This window comes from Anomaloglossus baeobatrachus, chromosome 2 (genome assembly GCF_048569485.1).
Source record: "Anomaloglossus baeobatrachus isolate aAnoBae1 chromosome 2, aAnoBae1.hap1, whole genome shotgun sequence".
In the NCBI taxonomy this organism is placed as follows: Eukaryota; Metazoa; Chordata; class Amphibia; order Anura; family Aromobatidae; genus Anomaloglossus; species Anomaloglossus baeobatrachus.
Window position 1 is genome coordinate 792,550,336 of NC_134354.1, and position 22,895 is coordinate 792,573,230.

The following is a 22,895-nucleotide window of genomic DNA, read 5'->3' on the forward strand; positions in this document are numbered from 1 at the left end:
CTTAACCATGCCCTCCTATATAAGTCGGGTCACCCTGTGAAGGACTAGTCCGAGACCTCAGCTAGAGACCTATAAGTGATCAGGAGAAATAAGTGGAAGCTTCATTCTTCTTTTTCTTTGATTGATATTCAGGTTGGAAAAATCCTTAAGATTCCGGTGATAAAGTTCCTTCTTCACTCGGCCTCCTATCTGTGGTTCCTGATCCTTCTCCTGGTGGAGTCCCTGATCATGGAGAGAAGACACGACATATATGAAGGCCGAGAACAGACCATCTGGCAGAACTCTCTCCACATGATCTGGGTGGCAGGTCGGTCCACGCTGCGGCTCGTGTCATTAATGGGAACCTGTCTGGTATTCGCTGACCCCAAACCACCGCGAGTACCCGATGTGTCCAATCCTGCAGTTCCCAAAGGGGTCATTAGCACAAAGCAATGTTTTAGTTGTCAGAAGATGATTCCTTATGTCATTTGCACCTCTTTTTTTCTCTTGTGTTTTTTAGCTTGTTTTTCATTTGCACCTAATTCTTATTTTATGTCTTGCCTTTTTTTAAGTCAATTTTATGTGTTTGTCTTTTATTATGTTGGCCATTGTTGGTGGGTTCCAGTTGTTTTCAGAGTCATCAATTGCAATTTTTTTAAAGTGTGACTTCTTGTGTTAAAAAGTCACAAAATAGGTCAAACACAAAAATCAAGACTATTTTTTTACTCTGCACAAAATTCATGAACCGCACGCCTCATCTTGAAGAATTTGGCATAAAAAAGTGGCATCAAAGATCCCAAGACAAAAAAGAAAAGTGGTAAAAAAATGCAATTGATCACTGTGGAGCGAATGATTAATCCCGGATGCACTGTTCATTAATAAGTCGTCCAACGAAGAGCAGATGCTGCTGAGGGACTGCCCATGTCTCATCCTCACACTATATAACTAGAGCACATGGGACATCTGTACAAGTCTGGCCAAAATCTTCTTCATTGCCGTTGTGTTCCACCTTCAGCACATGCGCAATGGCCCAGGTTATTCCTGCGTCACATGAGCAATGGGAAAGTACACACTGGTTTACTGTATATCAAGCAGGAGACATCAGTGCATGCGCGAGTATTTGTTCGGACTTGTGGATCTAAAGCTTAAGGTTGTTGCATAAAATAATATGTTTGCCAGGCTAGTGGTTCACAGGGATACTTTTCTTATGTGCAAGAATATAATATACAGTATTTTATAGCGCATGCACCAGAACGCATCCGAGATACTGTGTATAAGATCGAAAATACAACTTTTATTCTAGCGCATGCGCACGGATTCATCCGAGCATGTTCCTCTAGAGAAGAATATAACTTCTGATCTATCGCATGTGCACGGATTCATACATGCATATTCCTGTATAGAAGAATATAACTTCCATTCTAGCGCATGTGCACGGATTCATTCGGGTATATTCCTGTATAGAAGAATATAATTTTTATTCTAGCGAATGCACATGGATTCATCCAGGCATATTCCTGTATAGAAGAATATAACTTCTATTCTAGCATATGCGCACGGATTCATGCGGGCATATTCCTGTATAAAAGAATATAACTTCTGTTCTAGCGCATGCGCATGGATTCATCCGGGCATATTCCTGTATAGAATATAATTTCTAGAGCATGCGCAAGAGGTTTTTTTTTAAAATACTGTTGATAAGTACAAGACTATTGCTTCTATTCGGAGCATGTTCCTCTGTCCAAGAACATATAATTTATAAGTTATGGTCTAGTGTATGTGGGGGAATTGGTCTGGGATATTTTTTTTTATCAGTATAAGAATATAACTTCTATTCTAGTGCACGTGCGAGGTTTCTTCTGGGATACTGTTAATACGTACAAGAATATAACTTATTTTATAGAGCATGGCTGGCCGAGAATTAATCCAAGCATGTTTCTGCATACGAGAACATAACTTATATTATGGCGCATGCATGTGAATTTGTCCGGGATATTATTTATCACTATAAGAATATAACTGCTAGTCTATGCGCGTGGAATCATCAGGTCATGTTCTCATGTACAAAATTATAAATTCTATTATAGCGCATGGGCGAGGATTCATCCGGTCATGTTACTGTGTACCAAAATATAACATCTATTCTGGCACATGCGCGAGAACTCATCTTGTCATATTCCTATGTACAAGATTGTAAATTTGATTCTAGTGCATGCTAGAGGGTTGTTTGGGTGACATTCCTGTGTACCAGAATATAACTTGTATTCTGGCGCATGCACGAGGATTCATCTACTCATTGTGGCGCATGCACGAGGATTCATTTGCTCATTCTTGTGCATGGGCAAGGATTCATCGGGTCATTCTGGCGCATGCATGAGGATTAATCTGGGATGCTATTCCTAATTCCATGAATATATCTTCTGTAATGTGTTTGCAGGTTTCTTGTGGCATGAATGTAAGGAGGTTTGGATTGAGGGGCTGAGGAGTTACTTCCTGGACTGGTGGAACTTTCTGGACATTGTAACGATCAGTATGTACCTGGCGTCGTTCTCTCTGAGGACTCTGGTGGCGGTGAAGGGTTACGTGACCTGTAACGATGATCCTGATTCATATATTTGCACTTATTACACTAAATCAGGTGAGATCCGGATCGCGCAATATCACGGAGGAATTATATAACTGAGATGGAGCCTTTATTACGATTGGTGACTGCTTCTTCCTCCGTCCACCTCTGCGGCTTTAGTTGATTTCATTTGATGATCCCTCCGTAGCAGACAACCCTGTGTTGTTGCTTCTTTGGATATTTTTGTAATATGGTAAATCTTGTCCATATGAAATTCTGGGATCTTAGACCAAGGAGAGTCTTGTAATGGATCTAGAATGGGTTGTGATTACTGACACTATTTTATAGAACGTCCGGAGTGGAACACGGAGGACCCGCAGTTCATCGCCGAGGTCTTGTTTGCGGTGACCAGTATGCTGAGTTTCACACGTCTGGCTTACATCCTCCCTGCTCATGAGACCCTCGGGACCCTACAGATATCTATAGGCAAAATGATTGACGACATGATACGGTGAGGAAAAATACGGCCCATCAAGACCTTTACATTAGGTGATCCATATGATGTTCCATCAAGGGTCAACTCGTAGGTCAAAATTAATTGACCTTCCATAGTCAGGGGGCAGACAGTATGAGCATGAGCAGCCACAGTCCCCCCCTATATAGTATGAGCCCCAACATAACCCTTATATACAATATGACCCCTCACATAGCCTCCTATATACAGTGCGAGAACCTACATAACCCCCTATATACAAAGCCTCCTATATACAGTGCAAGAACACACATAACCCCCTATATACAATATGACCACTCACATAGCCTCCTATATACAGTGCGAGAACACACATAACCCCCTATATACAAAGCCTCCTATATACAGTGCAAGAACACACATAACCCCCTATATACAATATGACCACTCACATAGCCTCCTATATACAGTGCGAGAACACACATAACCCCCTATATACAAAGCCTCCTATATACAGTGCAAGAACACACATAACCCCCTATATACAATATGACCCCTCACATAGCATCCTATATACAGTGCGAGAACACACATAACCCTCTATATACAAAGCCTCCTATATACAGTGCAAGAACACACATAACCCCCTATATACAATATGACCACTCACATAGCCTCCTATATACAGTGCAAGAACAAAAATAACCCCCTATATACAATATGACCCCTCACATAGCCTCCTATATACAGTGCGAGAACACACATAACCCCCTATATACAATATGACCACTCACATAGCCTCCTATATACAGTGCGAGAACACACATAACCCCTATATACAATATGACCCCCAGCATAGCTCCACCGATGGAATATTGGCTGCGGACGGTACTGCACATCTTCCTATTGATTTGAATAGGTGGATGTGCAGTACTCGGCCGGGGCCACTATAGAGTTGCTGAGCAGTTTTGGCCACCGATGGCACCGAGAACAGCTGATCGGCGAGGGGGACGAGTGTCGCACCCCCACTGATCTCATATTGATGACTTATACTACGGATAGGCCATCAATGTTAAAATAGCGGACAACCTCTTTAACACAGAAAGATGAGGCTGCAACACCTCTCCAGGCCATTACCAATCAATTCATTAGTCTTTCTTAGGGACTGCCGGGAGCTGAGGTTTCACAACAGCTAACGAGCCACAGGTTGGCGTCACTGGTCCAGTCTTATAGCACTACCCACTTTTCCACCTTGGTTGCATGAAGAAGATAGATGGTACTTATGGGTATAACGCAGCTGGTGACAATATTACTATTCCTGCTTATATGAGCGTTTCCCCTGTGCCCAGGTTCATGTTCATCCTGATGATCATCCTCACCGCCTTCCTCTGTGGCCTCAACAACATATATGTCAACTACAGCGAATCAGAGACACTGGGCAAGTGAGTATCCAATCATCCTGTAGTTATTATTATTATTTATTATTATAGTGCCATTTATTCCATGGCGCTTTACAAGTGAGAGAGGGTATACGTACACCAATCATTAACAGTACAAGACAGACTGGTATAGGAGGAGAGAGGACCCTGCCCGCGAGGGCTCACAGTCTACAGGAGGAGAGAGGACCCTACCCGCGAGGGCTCACAGTCTACAGGAGGAGAGAGGACCCTACCCGCGAGGGCTCACAGTCTACAGGAGGGAGGACCCTGCCCGCGAGGGCTCACAGTCTACAGGGAATGGGTGATGGTACATTAGGTGAGGACAGAGCTGGTTGCGCAGTGGTCTACTGGACTGAGGGCTATTGTAGGTTGTAGGCTTGTTGGAAGAGGTGGGTCTTGAGGTTCCTCTTGAGGCTTTCCACGGTAGTGGAGAGTCTGATGTGCTGAGGTAGAGCGTTCCAGAGTATGGGGGATGCACGGGAGAAATCTTGTACGCGATTGTGGGAAGAGGAGATAAGAGAGGAGCAGGAGAGTTACAGAGAGTGCCCATTTACTCTATATAGGGAGCATTCAGTCACAAGTCCAACTCCCTCGGACATGTACATGCTAGGCTTAGCCTCACCTCAGTATGAATCTCAATGTCAGTCTGAGACAGGGAAAGCTATATCTAGCCTTGGTGATCAATGTCAGTCTGAGGCAGGGAAAGCTACATCTAGCCTTGGTGCTCAATGTCAGTCTGAGGCAGGTAAAGCTGTATCTAGCCTTGGTGCTCAATGTCAGTCTGAGACAGGGAAAGCTATATCTAGCTTTGGTGCTCAATGTCAGTCTGAGGCAGGTAAAGCTGTATCTAGCCTTGGTGCTCAATGTCAGTCTGAGGCAGGTAAAGCTGTATCTAGCCTTGGTGCTCAATGTCAGTCTGAGGCAGGTAAAGCTGTATCTAGCCTTGGTGCTCAATGTCAGTCTGACTCAGGTAAAGCTATATCTAGCCTTGGTGCTCAATGTCAGTCTGAGGCAGGTAAAGCTGTATCTAGCCTTGGTGCTCAATGTCAGTCTGACTCAGGTAAAGCTATATCTAGCCTTGGTGCTCAATGTCAGTCTGAGGCAGGTAAAGCTGTATCTAGCCTTGGTGCTCAATGTCAGTCTGACTCAGGTAAAGCTATATCTAGCCTTGGTGCTCAATGTCAGTCTGAGGCAGGTAAAGCTGTATCTAGCCTTGGTGCTCAATGTCAGTCTGAGGCAGGGAAAGCTATGTCTACCCTTGGTGCTCAATGTCAGTCTGACTCAGGTAAAGCTATATCTAGCCTTGGAGCTCAATGTCAGTCTGAGGCAGGTAAAGCTGTATCTAGCCATGGTGCTCAATGTCAGGCTGAGGCAGGTAAAGCTGTATCTAACCCTGGTGCTCAATGTCAGGCTGAGGCAGGTAAAGCTACATCTAGCCCTGGTGCTCAATGTCAGGCTGAGGCAGGTAAAGCTACATCTAGCCCTGTTGCTCAATGTCAGGCTGAAGCAGGTAAAGCTACATCTAGCCTTGGTACTCAATGTCAGTCTGACTCCGGTAAAGCTATATCTAGCCTTGGTGATCAATGTCAGTCTGAGGCAGGTAAAGCTACATCTAGCCTTGGTGCTCAATGTCAGTCTGAGGCAAGTAAAGCCACATCTAGCCTTGGTTCTCAATGTCAGTCTGAGGCGGGTAAAGCTAAATCTACACTTGGTGCTCAATGTCAGGCCGAGGCAGGTAAAGCTACATCTAGCCTTGGAGCTCAATGTCAGTCTGAGGCAGGTAAAGCTGTATCTAACCCTGGTGCTCAATATCAGGCCGAGGCAGGTAAAGCTACATCTAGCCCTGGTGCTCAATGTCAGGCTGAGGCAGATAAAGCTACATCTAGCCTTGGTACTCAATGTCAGTCTGACTCAGGTAAAGCTATATCTAGCCTTGGTACTCAATGTCAGTCTGACTCAGGTAAAGCTATATCTAGCCTTGGTGATCAATGTCAGTCTGAGGCAGGTAAAGCTACATCTAGCCTTGGTGCTCAATGTCAGTCTGAAGCAAGTAAAGCTACATCTAGCCTTGGTGCTCAATGTCAGTCTGAGGCAGGTAAAGCTACATCTAGCCCCGGTGCTCAATGTCAGTCTGAGGCAGGAGAAGCTACATCTAGCCCCGGTGCTCAATGTCAGGCTGAGGCAGGGAAAGCTACATCTAGCCTTGGTGCTCAATGTCAGTCTGAGGCAAGTAAAGCTACATCTAGCCTTGGTGCTCAATGTCAGTCTGAGGCAGGTTAAGCTACACCTAGCCCCGGTGCTCAATGTCAGTCTGAGGCAGGAGAAGCTACATCTAGCCCCGGTGCTCAATGTCAGGCTGAGGCAGGGAAAGCTACATCTAGCTGTGGTCCTCAATGTCAGTCTGAGGCAGGAGAAGCTACATCTAGCCCCGGTGCTCAATGTCAGTCTGACTCAGGTAAAGCTATATCTAGCTTTGGTGATCAATGTCAGTCTGAGGCAGGTAAAGCTATATCTAGCCTTGGTGCTCAATGTCAGTCTGAGGCAGGTAAAGCTACATCTAGCCATGGTGCTCAATGTCAGTCTGAGGCAGGAGAAGCTACATCTAGCCCCGGTGCTCAATGTCAGTCTGAGGCAGGTAAACGAACATCTAGACATGATGCTCAATGTCAGTCTAAGGCAGGAGAAGCTACATCTAGCCTTGGTGCTCAATGTCAGTCTGAAGCAAGTAAAGCTACATCTTGCCTTGGTGCTCAATGTCAGGCTGAGGCAGGGAAAGCTACATCTAGCCTTGGTGCTCAATGTCAGTCTGAGGCAGGTAAAGCTACATCTAGCCCCGGTGCTCAATGTCAGTCTGAGGCAGGAGAAGCTACATCTAGCCCCGGTGCTCAATGTCAGGCTGAGGCAGGGAAAGCTACATCTAGCTATGGTCCTCAATGTCAGTCTGAGGCAGGAGAAGCTACATCTAGCCCCGGTGCTCAATGTCAGTCTGACTCAGGTAAAGCTATATCTAGCTTTGGTGATCAATGTCAGTCTGAGGCAGGTAAAGCTATATCTAGCCTTGGTGCTCAATGTCAGGCTGAGGCAGGGAAAGCTACATCTAGCCCCGGTGCTCAATGTCAGTCTGAGGCAGGTAAACGAACATCTAGACATGATGCTCAATGTCAGTCTAAGGCAGGAGAAGCTACATCTAGCCTTGGTGCTCAATGTTGGTCTGAGGCAGGTAAAGCTACATCTAGCTCCGGTGCTCAATGTCAGTCTAAGGCAGGAGAAGCTACATTTAGCCTTGGTGATCAATGTTGGTCTGGTGAGGAAAACATACATCTAGCTTTAGTGCGCAATCTCAGTCTGAGGCAGGTAAACGAACATCTAGACATGATGCTCAATGTTTCACTTTTAGACATGGTGCCCAGTGATCGTCTGTACTAAGTAAAAGTACATCAGGCTTTGGTGCTCAAGATCAGCCTGCAGGAAGAAAAGCAACACAGTCATAACATGTATGGGGATAAAAATAATCCCATTTTTATTAGGCTGAATATTTACTGATAATGTGTCATCTGACCAGGTTCACACGTTTCCTTGTTGTTTTTTTTTAATCTTGCAGCTTTAATGAGACCTTCCAGTTTCTATTCTGGACCATGTTTCAGATGGTGGAGAGGAGATCTGTGGACATGAACCACTATGCAGTGGCAGAGTTTGTTGGTCGCGCCCTGTACGGTCTCTTCACTATTATCATGGTCATTGTCCTGCTCAACATGCTCATAGCTATGATTACCAACTCATTCCAGAAGATCGAGGTGAGACTTCAGATTCATGAGCGAGTAGTGAAAGTTACGGATTGGGTAGATGGACCTTGTAATTACACATAGACAGGGCATGGCCAGATGTGACTGTCACGCTCGCCACCAGAGGTGGTATCATAGTATCATAGTATCATAGTTTTTAAGGTTGAAGGGAGACTCTAAGTCCATCTAGTTCAACCCGTAGCCTAACATGTTGATCCAGAGGAAGGCAAAAAAACCCCAATGTGGCAAACAAGTTCCAATGGGGAAAAAATTTCCTTCCTGACTCCACATCCGGCAATCAGACTAGTTCCCTGGATCAATACACTGTCATAAAATCTAATATACATAACTGGTAATATTACATTTTTCAAGAAAGGCATCCAGGCTCTGCTTAAATGTTACTAGTGAATCCCTCATTACAACATCATGCGGCAGAGAGTTCCATAGTCTCACTGCTCGTACAGTAAAGAATCCTCGTCTGTGATTATGATTAAACCTTCTTTCCTCAAGACGTAGCGGATGCCCCCGTGTTCCAGTCGCAGGCCTAGGTGTAAAGAGATCTTTGGAAAGGTCTCTACTGTCCCCTCATATATTTATACATTGTGATTAGATCCCCCCTAAGCCTTCGTTTTTCCAAACTAAATAACCCCAAGTTTAATAACCTGTCTTGGTATTGCAGCCCCCCCATTCCTCTAATAATCTTGGTGGTCTTCTCTGCACCCTCTCCAGTTCAGCTATGTCCTTCTTATATATCGGTGACCAGAATTGTACACAGTATATAAGTGCGGTCGCACTAGTGACTTGTACAGAGGTAGAACTATATTTTTTTCATGAACACTTATACCTCTTTTAATACATCCCATTATTTTATTAGCCCTGGCAGCAGCTGCCTGACACTGGCCACTAAAGTGAAGTTTACCATCCACCCATACACCCAAGTCTTTTTCTGTGTCTGTTTTACCCAGTGTTCTACAATTAAGTACATAATCATAAATGTTATTTCCTCTACCCAAGTGCATGACCTTACATTTATCTACATTAAACTTCAATTGCCACTTCTCAGCCCAATCCTCCAATTTACATAAATCTCCCTGTAATATAAAATTATCCTCCTCTATATTGATTACCCTGCAGAGTTTAGTATCATCTGCAAATATTGAAATTCTACTCCGCATGCCCCCAACAAGGTCATTTATAAATATGTTGAAAAGAAGCGGGCCCAATACTGACCCCTGTGGTACCCCACTATGAACTGAGACCCAGTCCGAGTACGTACCATTAATAACCACCCTTTGTTTCCTATCAGTGAGCCAGTTTTTAACCCAGTTACACATATTTTCCCCTATCCCCATTATTCTCATTTTATGTACCAACCTTTTGTGTGGCACCGTATCAAAAGCTTTTGAAAAGTCCATATACACAACATCCACTGCATTTCCCTGGTCCAGGCTTGAACTTACCTCTTCATAGAAGCTGATCAAATTAGTTTGACAGGATCGATCCCTCATAAACCCATGTTGATACTCTGTCATAAGGTTATTTTTCTTGAGATACTCCAGTATAGCATCTCTCAAGAAACCCTCAAGGATTTTACCAACCGTAGAGGTTAAACTTACCGGCCTATAATTTCCCGGCTCAGTTTTTGTCCCCTTTTTGAATATTGGCACCACATTTGCTATGCGCCAGTCCTGCAGTACCGACCCTGTTATTAAGGAATCTGAGAAGATTAAAAATAATGGTCTATCTATCACAGAACTCAATTCCTGTAGTACTCTGGGGTGTAGCCATCCGGGCCCGGAGATTTGTCAACCTTAGTGATTTCGAGGCGGCGGCGTACTTCCTGCTGGGTTAAGCAGGTAATATTCAAGGGTGAATTTATGGTATCACTGGTCATGTCATCTGCCATGGCATTTTCTTGTATAAAAACCGTAGAAAAAAAGTCATTCAGCAGGTTGGCTTTACCCTCATCCCCTTCCACCATTTCACCAAGACTATTTTTAAGGGGGCCAACACTATCGCTTTTCAGTTTTTTACTGTTTATGTAGTTAAAGAATATTTTAGGATTATTTTTACTTTCTCTCGCAATGAGTCTCTCTGTCTCAAACTTAGCTAACTTAATTTGCTTTTTACATATTTTATTTAATTTTCTATAATTATATAATGCCTCATCACTACCTACCCTCTTTAATTCTTTTAAGGCTTTCTGTTTTTCTTTTATTGCTTCCCTTACAGCTCTATTTAGCCATAGGGGTTTCCTCCTATTTCTAGCATGTTTGTTCCCATAGGGTATATTTTCTGCACAAGCCCTATTCAGGATGCTCATAAAAGTCTCCCATTTGCTTTGTGTACTTTTATTACTTAGTACATCATCCCAGTTTATTACACTAAGATCATCTCTCAACCGTTTAAAATTTGCTTTCCTGAAGTTTAGTGTCCTTGTAGCCCCTCTACTAGACATCTTACTAAAGAATACATGAAAACTTATTTTGTGATCACTATTCCCCAAGTAACCCCCAACTTGTATATTTGATATGCGGTCTGGCCTATTGGTTAGTACAAGGTCTAGTAGTGCTCCCCCTCTTGTGGGGTCCTGTACCATTTGTGAAAGGTAATTATCTTTCATTGTTATCAAAAATCTATTTCCTTTGCTGGAACTGCAAGTTTCTGTTCCCCAATTTATATCAGGATAGTTAAAGTCCCCCATAATAATTACCTCTCCGAGACTCGCTGCTTTATCAATTTGCTTTATGAGGAGATTCTCTACCTCTTCCATAATATTCGGCGTCTTATAACACACCCCTATCAGTATTTTATTATTCATTCTCCCCCTCTTATCTCCACCCATAGGGACTCTACATTCTCAGTACCCTCACATATGTTGTCACGCAGGATGGGTTGTAAGGATGATGTTACATATAGACACACACCTCCCCCTCGCTTATTTGTACGGTCATTCCTGAAGAGGCTATAACCCTGTAAATTAACAGCCCAGTCATAGCTCTCATCCAGCCATGTCTCTGATATCCCCACTATATCATAATTTTCTTCCAACAATATTAATTCTAATTCCTCCACCTTATTTGTGAGGCTTCGGGCATTAGTGTACATGCACGTTACGTATGACTCTGTACCTATATTCCTGCTTACTGTATTGACTGTCCTAACCCTTCCCCCCCCCCCCCCCCCCGTACCACCCCCAATTTCATTACTTGTGCCCTGGTCACTATCTGCACTACATTCCCCTTCTATAAAGTGAATACCCTCGCCCCCCATTCCTAGTTTAAACACTCCTCCAACCTTCTAGCCATTTTCTGCCCCAGCAGAGCTGCACCCTCCCCATTAAGATGCAGCCCATCCCTAGCATAGAATCTGTAGCCAACTGAAAAGTCGGCCCAATTCTCCAGGAACCCAAAACCCTCTTTCCTACACCAATTCCTGAGCCACTTGTTAACCTCCCTGATCTCTCTTTGCCTCTCTGGTGTGGCTCGTGGCACAGGTAGTATTTCCGAAAATACCACCTTTGAGGTCCATGCTTTAAGCTTACAACCTAATTCCCTGAAATCATCTTTAAGGACCTTCCACCTACCACTAACTTTGTCATTTGTGCCAATGTGTACAATGACCGCTGGGTCCTCCCCAGCCCCTCCCAGTAATCTGTCAACCCGATCAGCAATGTGCCGAACTCGAGCGCCAGGAAGACAACACACTGTTCGGCGATCCCTGTCTTTGTGACAGATTGCCCTATCTGTCCCCCTAATAATTGAGTCCCCCACTACCAGTACCTGTCTTGCCTGCCCTGCACTCCTATTCCCCCCCTTACTGGAGCAGACACTCCTCTGGCATTCAGAGGTCATGCCTTGCTGCAGCAATGCTACCCCTGTAATGACATCCCCCTCATCTGCCAAGTTTGCAAACCTATTGGGGTGTGTCAGTTCAGGACTAGCCTTCCTAGCACTTTTCCCTTTACCCCCTTTCTAACTGTCACCCAGCTACCTACCTCACCGTCCTGCCGCTCCCTACTACGATCCTCCCCCACATCTGACCCACCAAGCTGCTGCTCAGTGAGCAGCACACTCCTTTCCATATTGCTAATGCATCTCAGAGTTGCCAGCTGCTCATTTAGATCCAGTATCTGGGCTTCCAAACGTGCAACTTGCGCACATCTCGAACAACAGTATGCACCCTCGAACGGCTTTTCAAGGACTGCATACATGAGACAAGATGTACACTGGATCGCATTAGCAATAGTGGAGCACATTTTCTAATGGGGATAGCACTAAACAAATGTTAAGTAATTAAACAACTAAATACAAACAATTCTACTCACACTTACTTTTGCTCACACTTTGCTCACTCACGCTCACAATGAAGAAGACAGGCGAAAATTCGCGCGCCGCTAGGCGCGCGGCTTTCAGAAGTCTTCCTTCCGGCTGTAACGGCCAAAACACGGTTCTCCTTGAGCTCGCGGTGACTCTTCACTTATCCCAGAAGGCACTGGGAATATGCAAATTATCCTCGCAAGACTCCTTCCCTGGCTTTCAGAAGTCTTCCTTCCGGCTGTAACGGCCAAAACACGGTTCTCCTTGAGCTCGCGGTGACTGTTCACTTATCCCAGAAGGCACTGGGAATATGCAAATTATCCTCGCAAGACTCCTTCCCTGGCTTTCAGAAGTCTTCCTTCCGGCTGTAACGGCCAAAACCCGGTTCTCCTTGAGCTCGCGGTGACTCTTCACTTATCCCAGAAGGCACTGGGAATATGCAAATTATCCTCGCAAGACTCCTTCCCTGGCTTTCAGAAGTCTTCCTTCCGGCTGTAACGGCCAAAACCCGGTTCTCCTTGAGCTCGCGGTGACTCTTCACTTATCCCAGAAGGCACTGGGAATATGCAAATTATCCTCACAAGACTCCTTCCCTGGCTTTCAGAAGTCTTCCTTCCGGCTGTAACGGCCAAAACCCGGTTCTCCTTGAGCTCGCGGTGACTCTTCACTTATCCCAGAAGGCACTGGGAATATGCAAATTATCCTCGCAAGACTCCTTCCCTGGCTTTCAGAAGTCTTCCTTCCGGCTGTAACGGCCAAAACCCGGTTCTCCTTGAGCTCGCGGTGAATCTTCACTTATCCCAGAAGGCACTGGGAATATGCAAATTATCCTCACAAGACTCCTTCCCTGGCTTTCAGAAGTCTTCCTTCCGGCTGTAACGGCCAAAACACGGTTCTCCTTGAGCTCGCGGTGACTCTTCACTTATCCCAGAAGGCACTGGGAATATGCAAATTATCCTCGCAAGACTCCTTCCCTGGCTTTCAGAAGTCTTCCTTCCGGCTGTAACGGCCAAAACACGGTTCTCCTTGAGCTCGCGGTGACTGTTCACTTATCCCAGAAGGCACTGGGAATATGCAAATTATCCTCGCAAGACTCCTTCCCTGGCTTTCAGAAGTCTTCCTTCCGGCTGTAACGGCCAAAACCCGGTTCTCCTTGAGCTCGCGGTGACTCTTCACTTATCCCAGAAGGCACTGGGAATATGCAAATTATCCTCGCAAGACTCCTTCCCTGGCTTTCAGAAGTCTTCCTTCCGGCTGTAACGGCCAAAACCCGGTTCTCCTTGAGCTCGCGGTGACTCTTCACTTATCCCAGAAGGCACTGGGAATATGCAAATTATCCTCACAAGACTCCTTCCCTGGCTTTCAGAAGTCTTCCTTCCGGCTGTAACGGCCAAAACCCGGTTCTCCTTGAGCTCGCGGTGACTCTTCACTTATCCCAGAAGGCACTGGGAATATGCAAATTATCCTCACAAGACTCCTTCCCTGGCGAAGACTCCTTCCCTGGTGAAGCAGCAAGCTGAAGTGGACCCACTGGACCACAGGAGGACCCTGAGGCGGACGCCTAGTGCTACTCGGAGGGCTGAGACCAGGACTGTGGCAGCTGCCCCCCAGGGCAAGGGCGTGCACAGGAGCAGACAGGCTGAGGCTGGTGGCACGGCCAAGTTGGACAGGCACAGTCTCTGGTGGAGCTAGGACTACCGGGGTAACTGAGGCTAGAGGCACTAGTGGGGAGAGTGCCTGATGTACCCAGTACCTCTCAGCGATAGGCTGAGGCACTTTCTGGGAGTGAGGCGCTGGCCCTTTAAGAAAAGGGCAGCGACTCGCACGTGCGCCCCAGGAACACTCCAGAGGACCTGCACTGCATACACAAGCTCCAGGAGGAGGAAGTAAGGAGCGCATACATGGAGGAGCAAGATGACGCCGGGATTCATGGTATGAGTTGGTCGTGAGTAAGCGCGCGTCCCTATGGGGAGGGGTGCGCAGGAACAACACTACTACAATGATGTTTATTGGTTGCAAGATTTTGTAGAAAAGGTTGTTAAACAGTAAAAATGTGATTTTCAGGGTGTAAATACATGCTTGTCTAATGTCTTCTCGGTCTTCATGCCTCTTTTCCACAGGATGATGCTGATGTCGAATGGAAATTTGCTCGGTCTAAATTATACCTTTCCTATTTCCGAGAGGGATTGACCCTTCCTGTTCCATTTAATATCATCCCTACTCCTAAAGCGCTCTTCTACATAGTCAGGTATGGAGGCCAACTCTGATAACACATCCATATTGGTGAGAAATGAAATCTGCCCAAATCACACTTGTGTAGTAGGTCGTCAACAGGAAATCCTCCACAAAGTATTGATGACAGATTCTTACTGGGTAATTCTTTGGTTGGTTGGGTAGGTTGTCCTAGTTGCCCATTAAGGACCAGTTACTACGATTCAGGTTCTACATCTGGTCGTTTTTTGGTTTTTTTTTTTCCCCCCAAAAAAGATGCTTTGAAAAAATGTCTCACTGTACGACAGTCCACAAATTCTTTCTTTTAACGGCCTTCAGCTCGAACTCAAGCCATGGCAACTTGATGCATGAACACTCTCTAGGAAGATCGATCTTGTGCAGCCTAAATAGGTCGACCAGGGTCTTCTCTGCCTAGATAGGTCGACCAGGGTCTTCTCTGCCTAGATAGGTCGACCAGGGTCTTCTCCGCCTAGGTAGGTCCACCAGGGTTTTCTCCGCCTAGATAGGTCCACCAGGGTTTTCTCTGCCTAGATAGGTCCACCAAGGTCTCTTCTGCCTAGATAGGTCCACCAGGGTCTTCTCCGCCTAGACAGGTCCACCAGGGTCTTCTCCGCCTAGAAAGGTCCACCAGGGTTTTCTCCGCCTAGATAGGTCCACCAGGGTCTTCTCCGCCTAGATAGGTCCACCAGGGTCTTCTCCGCCTAGATAGGTCCATCAGGGTCTTCTCCGCCTAGATAGGTCCACCAGGGTCTTCTCCGCCTAAATAGGTCCACCAGGGTCTCCTACGCCTAGATAGGGTCACCAGGGTCTTCTCCGCCTAGAGAGGTCCACCAGGGTTTTCTACGCCTAGAGGTTCATCAGGGTCTTCTCTGCCTAGAAAGGTCCACCAGGGTTTTCTCTGTCTAGATAGGTCCATCAGGGTCTTCTCCACCGTTATCTTGATACACAACAGTCCATCATACTGAGACAATATTGCAGCTCATGACCTCTAAAAATGACATTATTATATTCCAGAGGAATTTTCAGATTCATTTGCTGCTACAAGCCCAAGAAGAAGCAGGATTATCCTCCAATTGCTACAATCGTAAGTGTCAGGGTCGTCTTCCTATCTCCTGTGTTCCTTTATTTCTTTGTTTCCTTCTTATCTAAATATTACTTTGCCTTTACATTTTCGCAGTCCAATAGGGGAATTGTTGGAGACTCTTTCGGCGAGAGTCGCACGTCGTACCGTCTGCAGGTGATAAAGGCTCTGGTCCAGAGATACATCGATACGGCAAGAAGGGAATTTGAAGAAGCCAAACGAAAAGGTAACTGAGGATTAGTCTTTGATTTAGATCTAAAATCTGAAGAAAATCGAATCTTCATTGTTTTCCATCATCCATGAAAGCTCCTAGCTGAGGATGAGCAGATACACAACGTCCCTCTTCGCATCCAATTTAAGGTCGTGTCGCCCGATCCGATCAGACTTACCGTAGAACACTCAAGGTCTGTTCTTGATTTGAGTTTCTCATGCCCCTCGCGTGGGCAGCTCCCCCACTGGTGCCCTCCTCCTCCACCATCGTGAAGACCTGGATACAATAGAGGATTCAGGGCAGGGAGATTCCTCTCAATCTTTCTTATAACAGACACATTTTATTTCCGCAGATCTCGGGAACCGGATCACGGAGCTCAACAAGAACGTCGTCCGTCTGCAGTCGGAGGTGAAGCACCTGAGACGGTCCCTGGCTGACACCGGCACACAAGTCTCAGCCAGAGAAAATGAGAATGTGCTGAGCCGCTACATTATGAAAGTCAAGAACAGTTTCCAGAATTACGACCAGGAGTCGGTCAGTTCCGGGAAGGATTCTTCAGAAGTCACCGTCCACCAGGATAGCTTCAGGAACATCCTCCCGGATGATGACTGCCCCCCCTACCAAGATGTGTCCCTCGCTGACGAGCTGGACCAAGCTGTGGACGGATCAGAGGCCGGAGAGGACATGTGAATGACTTATAATGTAGAGCATAAAATACTGCAGCCAAAATATAGATACCAACCAAGACTAGACGGGAAGAGGGGGTCATCAAGGTGACCCCAACATGTGCACGTAGTTTATACGCCAGGACCCCTGTGACCTCACTTGTATTTTATCAGATTCCTATGAAATAAACCAGATGTTATTACAGTACAGCAGCGATATAAGAGGATCGGCCGATATCAGTCACACCGGCCAAGACCACGCGAATAAAAATCCGAAAATATCACATTCTCTGCTGTGTAATGTATCAATTAGTGATATCTACAAGAGAAAGTCTACGAGAGGTACAAGCGTGTTATATAGAACGTCTACTGGAGAGATAAAGTACAAAAGGACCAGCAGAATAGTGAGTGCAGCTCTGGAGTATAATACAGGAGGTAACTCAGGATCGGTAATGTATGTACACAGTGACTGCACCAGCAGAATAGTGAGTGCAGCTCTGGAGTATAATACAGGAGGTAACTCAGGATCAGTAATGTATGTACACAGTGACTGCACCAGCAGAATAGTGAGTGCAGCTCTGGAGTATAACACAGGAGGTAACTCAGGATCAGTAATGTAATGTATGTACACAGTGACTGCACCAGCAGAATAGTGAGTGCAGCTCTGGAGTATAATACAGGAGGTAACTCAGGATCAGTAATGTATGTACACAGTGACTGCACCAGCAGAATAGTGACTGCAGCTCTGGAGTATAATACAGGAGGTAACTCAGGATCAGTAATGTAATGTATGTACACAGTGACTGCACCAGCAGAATAGTGAGGGCAGCTCTGGAGTATAACACAGGAGGTAACTCAGGATCAGTAATGTAATGTATGTACACAGTGACTGCACCACCAGAATAGTGAGTGCAGCTCTGGAGTATAATACAGGAGGTAACTCAGGATCAGTAATGTAACACACTGACGAGGCCTCGTCTGACCATCTCTGGAGACAAGTCCTGTGGTTTTTCCCTTATATTTTGCTGCCTTATAGTGACAGCATCATAGAGGGGGATAAAGAATCCCAGTTACGATTGGTTAAATGGGTTATTTTTATGTTGGGCACCGTAATCTTCACAGGCCTGAATCTCAACCATGCAATGGAGAGAAAAAAAGTTTTAATCAGTGGTTTGGACATTTTAGTGAACTACAGTGCTGGCCAAAAGTATTGGCACCCCTGCAATTCTGTCAGATAATACCCACTTTCTTCCTGAAAATGATTGTAATACCAAAGAATTTGTGATTACAATCATCTTTTTTTTTTTTTTTCATTGAAGACGAATTAAATGTCATAAAGCCAAATTGGATATAATTCCACACCAAACAAAAAAAAAGGGGGTGGACAAAAGTATTGGCACTGTTTGAAAAATCCTGTGCTGCTTCTGTAATTTGTGTAATTAACAGCCCCTGTAACTTACCTGTGGCACCTAACAGGTGCTGGCAATAATAAATCACACTTGGAGCAGGTGACATGGATTAAGGCTATGTGCGCACGTCGCGTAAAAACATGCAGTTACGCTGCGCTTTGTAGCGCAGCGTAACTGCATGCGTCCTGCGTCCCCTGCACAGTCTATGGAGACTGTGCAGGGGCCGTGCGCACGTGGCGTTTAAGAGCGCAGCGCTTCGGCTACTGCCGAAGCGCTGCGCAAAAAGAAGTGACATGTCACTTCTTTCCTGCGCTTTGCCGGCAGCTCCTGCTCTGTCTATGGCAGGAGCTGCAGGCAGAGCGCATGGAATCGGCGCTCACTACGGACATTTCTGCAGCGATCTAAAGCGCACATGTGCTCTTCAGATCGCTGCAGAAATTTCTGCAGGGCTTGTACGCAACGTGCGCACATAGCCTAAAGTTGACGCAACCTCTGTCCTGTGTCCTTGTGTGCACCACATTGAGCATGGAGAAAAGAAAGACCAAAGAACTGTCTGAGGACTTGAGAATCCAAATTGTGAGGAAGCATGAGCAATCTCAAGGCTACAAGTCCATCTCCAAAGACCTGAAAGTTCCTGTGTCTATGGTGCGCAGTGTCATCAAGAAGTGTAAAGCCCATGGCACTGTGGCTAACCTCCCTAGATGTGGAAGGAAAAGAAAAATTGACGAGAGATTTCAACGCAAGATTGTGCGGATGGTGGATAAAGAACCTCGACTAACATCCAAACAAGTTCAAGCTGCCCTGCAGTCCGAGGGTACAACAGTGTCAACCCGTACTATCCGTCGGCGTCTGAATGAAAAGGGACTGTATGGTAGGATACCCAGGAAGACCCCACTTCTTACCCCGAGACATAAAAAAAGCCAGGCTGGAGTTTGCCAAAACTTACCTGAGAAAGCTTAAAACGTTTTGGAAGAATATTCTCTGGTCAGATGAGACAAAAGTAGAGCTTTTTAGGAAAAGCCATCAACAGAGTTTACAGGAAAAAAAAAAGAAAAAAAAAAAAAGAAGAGGCATTCAAAGAAAAGGAAAGAGTTCTGCCCAGCGCAAGGAGGAGAAATACGTCAGTAAATTTCCAGGTGCTTTATTTTACTTGGTTTCCAATAAAACGGTCATATAAACATATGAATAGTTAAGACATAGTCCTCCATGGATATTGACACAACAGCGCCGCGTTTCGGCTACTGGAGTGTAGCCTTTGTCAAAGGCTACACTCCAGTAGCCGAAAAGCGGCGCTGTTGTGTCAATATCCATGGAGGACTATGTCTTAACTATTCATATGTTTATATGACCGTTTTATTGGAAACCAAGTAAAATAAAGCACCTGGAAATTTACTGACGTATTTCTCCTCCTTGCGCTGGGCAGAACTCTTTCCTCTTCATTATACTCAGGTAACAGCACCTGCAGCCCGAGCAGCAGAAGGAAATCTGAGCACATGGAATGGGTGAGCTGAAAGTTTTTCTTTTTGGCATTCAAAGAAAAGAACACGGTCGGTCCCTACAGTCAAACATGGCGGAGGTTCCCTGATGTTTTGGGGTTGCTTTGCTGCCTCTGGCACTGGACTGCTTGACCGTGTGCATGGCATTATGAAGTCTGAAGACTACCAACAAATTTTGCAGCATAATGTAGGGCCCAGTGTGAGAAAGCTGGGTCTCCCTCAGAGGTCATGGGTCTTCCAGCAGGACAATGACCCAAAACACACTTCAAAAAGCACTAGAAAATGGTTTGCTAGAAAGCACTGGAAACTACTAAAGTAGCCAGCAATGAGTCCAGACCTGAATCCCATAGAAAACCTGTGGAGAGATCTCAAAATGGCAGTTTGGAAAAGGCTCCCTTCAAATCTCAGGGACCTGGAGCAGTTTGCCAAAGAAGAATGGTCTAAAATTCCAGCAGAGCATTGTAAGAAACTCATTGATGGTTACCGGAAGCGGTTGTGCAACCAAGTATTAGGCTAAGGGTGCCAATACTTTTGTCTGGCCCATTTTTAGAGTTTTGTGTGAAATGATCAATGATTTGATTTTTGTTTCATTCTCTTTTGTGTTTTTTCCTTGCAAGCAAAATAAATGAAGATAATACCAAAGAATTTGTGATTGCAATCATTTTCAAGAAGAAAAGAGTATAATCTGACAGAACTGCAGGGGTGCCAATACCTTTGGCCCGCACTGTATATAATTTTAAAATAAAAAATGTAGTGAAAAGTCTTTTATTAAAAGCCAGTAATCATTTCTAATAGTTTGCACAGAGTTTCCTCATCTGGTAAATGCAGGGAAAAAAAAAAGAAAAAATGCACTACCTTTCTGAGCAGCGAAACCGTGCATTTTTTCTTTTTTTTTTCCCTGCATCATTATTTCCCTATGGGAGCTCACGGGCTGCTGCAGCCAGAACAAGGATCGTACTATCCGTTTGAATCTAACACCAGGGGCTGGGGAATCACCGCATCTGTGATCACGGGACCGTCTGACCCGGAGGAGGAGCTGCTATCAGACACCGGTCCGGCGGCTGCACACTGCATGTGGAAACCCCGATCGTGTGAGCAGAGTCCTGCGGAGTCAGGAGGACGGGATCCCTGCGGTGAACTTGCGATCCCCCTTCAATACCACTAACAGTGTTGTTATATTGAATCAGCCAAACGGTTGACCCCCTAGACAGGCGAGGTGGTCATTGTTTTTCTCTAGATTTAATTTTTCCACCACATTCAGGCCAGGGTCTAAGAACGTGAAGGCTGACACTTTGTCACGTAGTGTGGATTGTGTATCTCCTCCAGAACCACCATTCTTCCTCAGGGAATTGGTATTGCCATGGTGTTCTCAGAGTTGGAGGCAAAGATCCGTGATGCTCAGTCATCATCTACTCCAGAGTCAAAGTTATTTGTTTCTGTATACCTGAGGTTGCGTTTGCTGCAGGAATTTCACAACTCTGTGTTAAGTGGTCACGGCCACCCAGAAGGTTATTTCTAGGCTCTTCTGGTGGTCATCCATGTATAATGATGTTAAGGATTTTGTATCTGTTTGTGATAGTGATTGTGATAGTCGTAACCGGCTGGCCGAGGAATTGGCTTCATTACCAATTCCTGAAAGACCGTGGACCAATTTGTCCATGGATTTCATTACCGACTTACCTATGTCTGGTGGGAAGTCTGTTATTTGGGTAGTAGTTGACCGATTTAGCAAACAAGCTCACTTTGTTCCATTATCAGGGTTACCCAATGCCAAGGCCTTTTCCAAGGTGTTCATCAGTCATGTGGTAAGATTGCATGGTATCCTCCTGAACATCGTGTTTGATAGGAGAGTGCAATTCATTTCTAAATTTTGGAGGGTGTTCTGCAAAGAACTGGGCATTGATTTGTCATTTTCCTCGGCTTATCTCCCTGAAACCAATGAGCAGACCAAGAGGACAAATCAGTCCTTGGAACAAATATTAAGGTGTTTTGTTGTGGCTCAGCAGGAGGACTGGTGCTCCTTCTTACCTCTTGCACAGTTTGCCTTCAACAGTTGGGCCAATCAGTCTACTGGAACCTCACCTTTCTTTTGTAATTATGGTTTTTATCCCCAGTTTGAAGAATTTTCTAGGATGAGTTCTGGGTGTCCTGGGTACAAAAGCGTGGGATGTCCGGAGGGAGGTGCAAAAGAATATTGGGGTGGTCAAGTTTCGCCAGAAACAAAAGCCTGATAGGAAACGTTCTTCGGGTCCCATTTTTAAGGTGGGAGATAAGGTGTGGTTGTCCTCTAAGACTATTAAGCTCAGGGTACCCTGAACAAAGATGGGTCCTAAATTTATTGGCCCATATATCTTGGAGGTGGTCAATCCAGTTGCTTTTAGACTGAGACTCCCTCAGTCTTTTCGTATCCCAAATGTTTTCATAAGTCCCTGTTGAAAAAGTTTGTTCCCTCAGCTTTGTCTCCCTTATCCCCCGCCTCCTCCTGTTCCCATTGGCGAAGGTTTGGAGTATGAGGTGCAGAGGATTGTTGACTCTCTCATAGGGTTCGGAATTCCCTTCAAAACTTAGTTGGAGGGGATAAGGACCTGAAGAGAGATCCTAGGTTCCGGCTCATTCGGTGAGAACCGGTCAGGGCCTTTCATCGGAGGTTTCCTTAGAAACCTAGGGATCTAGTGGCCCCCCTTAAAATGGGGTTACTGTCGCGATTCCTCTGTGCAGAGCATCTTGCACACCTGGAGATGCTCTGCTGTGTTTTCCTGGGCTATTGAGCTGGCAGGTTGATTAATTGTTCAGGTGTTCCATCTCCCTGGCAATTGCTCTGCTTCTTTACTGAGCATGCTCCCCCAGAACCTTGCCAGCCATACATTCTTATTCTGTTGTTGTGCTGTTGACCTGTGTTTCTGCATGTGTTCTGATCTTTGTTCCTAGACCCCGGAGTGTTTGACTCCTCTCTGCCCGCTCCCTGTTGCTGTCGCAACCACCTGGCTTTACACCTCAGACCCTTACCTGACTAGGTCTCAGTTTACTCCCTGACTGTATATGTGCCTTCCTGGAATTCTGACCTCTGGATTCGGACCTGACTACGCCTCTGTGTACTCCCTGTATCCATACGTGTACTCCTGTTACCAGACCCCGACTTTCCTTACTACTCTTTCGTCTGTACTATCTGTAAGTAGTAACTACATTACATGACCTCTGTCTGGATCTGAAGATCGTCTGTGTCCCTTTGATGGACTCTGAGTCTCCA

The 22,895-nt window shown here is 45.6% G+C and overlaps 1 protein-coding gene across 1 annotated transcript in view; it reads left to right on the forward strand.

Moving 5' to 3' along the window:
* LOC142290091 (short transient receptor potential channel 2-like) overlaps positions 1 to 17,011 on the forward strand; it is a 30,880-nt gene extending 13,869 nt beyond the window's left edge. Inside the window, exons 5-13 of the mRNA XM_075334026.1 lie at positions 133 to 307; positions 2,417 to 2,617; positions 2,891 to 3,053; positions 4,364 to 4,456; positions 8,055 to 8,247; positions 14,675 to 14,802; positions 15,801 to 15,870; positions 15,964 to 16,093; positions 16,431 to 17,011. Of these exons, the coding sequence (XP_075190141.1) occupies positions 133 to 307; positions 2,417 to 2,617; positions 2,891 to 3,053; positions 4,364 to 4,456; positions 8,055 to 8,247; positions 14,675 to 14,802; positions 15,801 to 15,870; positions 15,964 to 16,093; positions 16,431 to 16,768 (1,491 nt within the window). The 3' untranslated portion in view covers positions 16,769 to 17,011. The remainder of the gene's footprint in view (positions 1 to 132; positions 308 to 2,416; positions 2,618 to 2,890; positions 3,054 to 4,363; positions 4,457 to 8,054; positions 8,248 to 14,674; positions 14,803 to 15,800; positions 15,871 to 15,963; positions 16,094 to 16,430) is intronic.
* Positions 17,012 to 22,895: the final 5,884 nt, after the last annotated feature.